Source organism: Triplophysa dalaica, chromosome 1, assembly GCF_015846415.1.
Source record: "Triplophysa dalaica isolate WHDGS20190420 chromosome 1, ASM1584641v1, whole genome shotgun sequence".
NCBI classification, from domain to species: domain Eukaryota; kingdom Metazoa; phylum Chordata; class Actinopteri; order Cypriniformes; family Nemacheilidae; genus Triplophysa; species Triplophysa dalaica.
In genome coordinates this window covers 20596636-20601645 of record NC_079542.1, presented here as the reverse complement: position 1 = coordinate 20601645, position 5010 = coordinate 20596636, and the positions used below count along the sequence as shown (strand labels likewise).

The following is a 5010-nucleotide window of genomic DNA, read 5'->3' as shown; positions in this document are numbered from 1 at the left end:
TTTTATGTTTGCTCATAATTATGGTTGAGGACTGTATTCTTTTGTACAGAGTTAAAATTTTATTTTTCCTAGAATTGGTACTGAACTTTATTTCTCTTTAAAAGGCTTTAGCTAGATTAAAGGAATGCACCGTATGTGTATAGTTTACCACTAATGCTGTTAAGTATATGAAAACCGTGTTTCTTCTAATGACTCTGTTTGATTTCTCAAACGGCCCTGATATTTATTTAGTTATGCAAAAAACATTAAACGGGATGTTGTTTAGATCTTCTGTGCCTTGGTTTGAATTGCAGTGCTCCTGTTCTCTGGATATTAAAACATGCTTCAGACACATGTGAAGAGTTCCCCCTCTGGTGTGTGAATGGGATAGTGCGGACTTAATTCAAAGCTTTGTGTGGAAGTTGTTGGTGGTCAGTTGGATCCATGGGAGGACTCAAACTTTGAGGTGACATATAAAGATGTTTAAGAAATTCATTCGAATAAAGAGAACTTGGACAATTGACCTGTTATATATTCTTTATAACTTAAACTGATTACATAGAATATACATTTTTGGGTGAACTATAACTGTCATCATTTACTAACCCTCTTTGTCATTTAAACCTGTATTAATTTTTTTTTCAGCAAAACACAAAAGATGATATTTTTAAGAATGTTGATAATGTAACAGCGGTAGTACCCATTCTCAAAACCATTGCAAGTTAATGGGTATCACCATTTTTCAGTTACAAAAATAAATTATTTTGAGTTCTGCAGAAGTTATACAGATTTGAATTAACAAGAGGCTGAATAAATGATGACAGAATTTTAGGTCCAGGCAGAGAGACTACATTTGCTGTGTTGAAAATGGCTGTAATCTGAGCTAGTAAACAGTACTGAGCAACTAACTAAAAGTGACGCCCTCTACCGACCAAATCATGCTATCAAACTAACTGAACTGAATCCAGCAGAACACCAACTTAAAAACGTTGTTAAAAAAGTCAAGTAGTGAAAGCACTGAAACACATACACAGGAATAATGACAAGATATATCAATGCTTTGAGTTCTCTTAAAAAGAAAAACTGTACATTTTACATGACACACAATATTATTATAATTTCAGCTTGGACACAGAAACTTCTTTTTGTTTCTTTTTCTTTCCTGTCTTGTCTTTGGACCCCTTGATCTGGCTTTTAACTTGGTCTTGTAGTTGTGAGAAAAATGCTTGAGAGGAACGAAGAGCCTTATCCATGCCATCATTCTGCATGAAATGACAAAAAATATTTGTAAACCCAAACATGTGAGGGACTTATAAGGAAATGCAGTTTTCTCCACACATATCATAAATGCCATCAAACTTTTAACTATGGTTACTAACCGTAAGGACTTTGGCTTTTCCTCCTTTAGTAAGTTTCTTGATGGTCTGTTCAACTTCAGCTTTGCTTTTCTTCTTATTCTCTCCACCTTTAATCTGTTTGAGTTTCTGCCTCTTCTCGCGCTCCTGAACCTTCATGCGCTTAGCCAGCTTCTTCTTCCGTCTCTCTCGTTTCTTATCTGTGGTTGTCTTCTCTGTGTCACCGAGCAGATCTCCAGCCTTGTTCTTCTCCTGAGATCAGACAATAAAATGGAGTTACAAGCCAGATTTAGAAATGCCATTCTCAGTGAAATGATAAATAGCTTCAGAAATGGAGGAAAAGCAAACCTTAATTTCTTCTGGAGCCAGTAGAGTGGCATCACTGGCACTGACTGGAGCCACCTCCTCCATAGTGATCGAAGGCATATTGGAAACCACCTTCACCTCAGGTATATGCTAAACAAAACAATTCAAATTTCATAAATATATGACTTAACCCTTACATGGATGAAGGTCACTAGAAAGCTATTTAAAAATGTATTTTGTATGTATGGGTTTGATGGCCTAGTTACATATCAGCATCACTAGTGCATCAGTCTATTTCCTGTCACATATCACTGTTGTCTTTCTAAAACCTTGTATGGCCAAATTCGTTGTTTTCAGGAAATAGACAAAACACTGTACTTGGTTAGATATTTGTAAAACCCAGCGACAAACATATATGATGACTAATGATAATCATTTATGGCAAAAACAAAACGCGAAATATGGAGTTACAAGGTTTCAGAAGGACAGCAGCAATATGTAACGCTTCAGCAGAGAACTGGCCCTCTCGACTGAGTCTGGTTTCTCCCTAGGTTTTTTCTGCAGTGTTAGCTTGCTCACCCAAGACTGCTAATACTACATTAACTTTGGCAGATTCCATTAATATTAGCTTTTATTAGGATGATCTTTTTTTTTTATGTAAAGTTGCTTTGAAACAATGCATCATTGTGTAAAGCGCCATAGAGATAAAATTGAATTGAACATCAAACAAATGACCCTATGATTTCTGAATTTCAGACTTTGAAAAGTGCTACTCCATTAAGCTCATTTTTAAATCCTACAAATTACCTGTCTATGAACCAAGAAAATACACTACTTACTGGTTTTGGTGTAAAGTAGAAGTGGGAAAGTGCATCCAGTTTTAGGAAGAGTGTGTCCATGAACTTCTGGATTTCAACATGAGCTGGATTCTCTTCTTCTTCCTTCTTGTCCTGTCACCCACAACAAGTTAAGATAGAATTCACTACATGTAATATTTTCAAGAAACCTATAGAGATAATTGAAAGATGTTTACCTGTGTCTGTTTGAGATACTCTTGCTCATAAACCTCAGCCAAACTCAGTTTACTCTTCTCGTGGTCCAGAGTAAGTCTCTTCTTATACTCAAACACCTCTTCCTTGGGCTTCTCTTTTCTTACAACATCATCCCACACCTTAAAAAAAGACAAGCATGCAACAGGTCAAACAGTCTAGCAAGTTTCACCTCTTTAAACATGTCAAGACGCTCTTAAAAACAAACCTGATCTTTAATTCTCTGTTTGATAATGTCCTCAAGCTGTAATGTAGTCTCCTCTGTGATTGCAGGAGCTGTGAAGGAAAAACAAATAAATACATGATCTAGAATCGAATTCCCTTATATTGTTTTGTTGTGAAGGTCAGTGTGTAGCTCACCCATCCTGGAGGACTGATCGAACGTAACATCCTCTTCCAGCATGCTGTTTTCTGGCCGAGTCTGAGAGGTCACCTCTCCCATCAGCTGCCATGGCTTCTCTGACAATGCATTTTTCTCCAGCTCTTCTATTTTTTCTGCCATCTGTTTAACAGTACACAGTGGTGAGTGACTACTGGAAAACAAATAAATTCAACTTCAAATATAGATTTTATACGAGTACTTAGACAAACCTTTTCCTGACGCTGTTCGAATGATGACTTTGTCTCGGGTTTAGGTGTATTTTTAGCTTTACCACCAAGGATGTCTTCCACATCCTCTCCCTCACTTTCATCAGGTAGGTCGAAGGTCACTTTCCGTAAATAATTTCTGGCTTTATCGTCCATGTCATCACTACATGAAGAAGGGTAATTGCGTTAGATCTCTTATTGACACAATTAAACACTTTATTCTGTTAGCAAACTACTTTGGAAAAGTAGGTTTCATCAGGTCTTACTCCTCTACATCAAAATCCTCCTCATTCATGTCCTCCTCAACCTCTTCCTCTAGATCATCAACATCGTCTTCATCTGCTCCCTCAAGTGCATCGTTTGATTCAGGTTCATTTTCCTCATCTGGATCTGTCTGGTTGGGTTCTCCGTCCACAGGATCAAAAAAATCTTTGTATTTCATATTTCTGGAGCTTTTCATCTGTGAAATAAAAAATGATGTCACTAACTTAATGTTAAAACAAAGTACTTTGAATATTCTAACTTCTGTTGATAAAAGTTTCATTCTAAGGTGTGTTAATGTATTATACAGTGTTAATAAGAAAACCAAGATTTGTTTTTTAGTGGGTTATGTTAGAAGGTCAACAAAACAAAATTACCTTTTTCAGTTTTTTTGATGCCACTGGTTTGTCAAAATCTAGTTCTTCATCTTCATCTGTTGGCAAATCCCGAAAATAGTCTATTTCTTCCTCTGTGGTCTTGCCTTCTCTTTTATCCATGTCATTCAAAAAAAACTCCATTTCTGAAAGCTTAAAAAACCTGTCATCTACTTCTGACACAGTCCCGTTAGACTTTACAACTTTGGTCATAGACTGTCTCTGCTGTTTAGTTTTTTCCTCAAACTTATCCACATCAAAGTCTACATCAGAGTCCTCCTCAGATAAGTCACGGTCTTCAGATGGTTTTGTCTGAAATTCCTCCTCTTCGTCATCGTCCTCATTTTCCTCAGCACTCTCCCCTTCCAAATCCTGATCATCCCCATCATCTAATTCATTATCGTCCTCTTCCTCTGAGTCTTCAAGAAACGTTATAGTATCATCTTTGACAGTTTGTTGAACTGCCTCCTCAAAGTGTGCCAGTAATGCGGTGTTCTGAAGCTCAAGCTCTTGCCAGATTTGCTCTTCGTCAAAGTTCTCGACGACCAGCTGCTCAAGGGGGCTTCCTTTGCAGCCTGCAGGCTCATGGGCCTTATGCAGATCGTAAAGAGTCTTGGTAAGAGACGTGAGGTCCGTTGCCAGAGCATCTTGAGCACTAATAATAACACATTTAAGACACATTATACGTTATAAAAACAATTGAACTCCAACGTTAGAGCCCATTAAGACACACATTATCTTAACAGTGTAACCTGAAAGGGATTCAACAAGCTAGTTAACTAATGAAAGCGGTGTTATCAAAAGGTTACCTTGATTAATCTTACCTAAGAAACAGCTCCGGATGTGCTGTGTTAGAGTTTATTAGCTGTAAACAGTTCCCCAACGTGCTCCTATCATCCCCGCTCGCCATCTCTGCAAACGCATGTGAATCTGCGTGCGTTTCGTAAATACAACCCCCGGAAACAAATGACACGCGACATTGAGTTCCATACATACCGTTCCGTTTAACCATAGCGTTTATACCATAGATGTAAATCTATGGTTTAAACAGTTTTTTTTTCTGTGTGTGCTTATATTTGAATTATTAACAATTGTATG

At 37.5% G+C, this 5010-nt stretch overlaps 1 protein-coding gene across 1 annotated transcript; it reads right to left on the bottom strand.

The window, feature by feature from the left end:
- Positions 1–498: 498 nt before the first annotated feature.
- On the bottom strand, positions 499–4847 carry mphosph10 (M-phase phosphoprotein 10 (U3 small nucleolar ribonucleoprotein)). The gene is made up of 11 exons (XM_056746878.1): positions 4737–4847; positions 3916–4567; positions 3544–3737; positions 3281–3440; positions 3050–3191; positions 2898–2965; positions 2674–2811; positions 2480–2590; positions 1683–1790; positions 1359–1586; positions 499–1241 (listed from the first exon to the last, which is right to left on the bottom strand). Exons 1-11 carry the CDS (start codon positions 4820–4822, stop codon positions 1092–1094), a joined length of 2037 nt encoding a protein of 678 aa, XP_056602856.1. The 5' UTR covers positions 4823–4847; the 3' UTR covers positions 499–1091.
- Positions 4848–5010: the final 163 nt, after the last annotated feature.

Coding starts and splice junctions, on each gene's coding strand:
- mphosph10 (XM_056746878.1), bottom strand. CDS start 4,822: ATGGCGAGCGGGGATGATAGGAGCACGTTGGGGAACTGTTTACAGCTA. Junction 2,812..2,897: donor AACAGAGAATTAAAGATCAG/GTTTGTTTTTAA, acceptor TCTTTTTTTAAG/GTGTGGGATGATGTTGTAAG. Junction 2,591..2,673: donor AGTATCTCAAACAGACACAG/GTAAACATCTTT, acceptor TGTGGGTGACAG/GACAAGAAGGAAGAAGAAGA.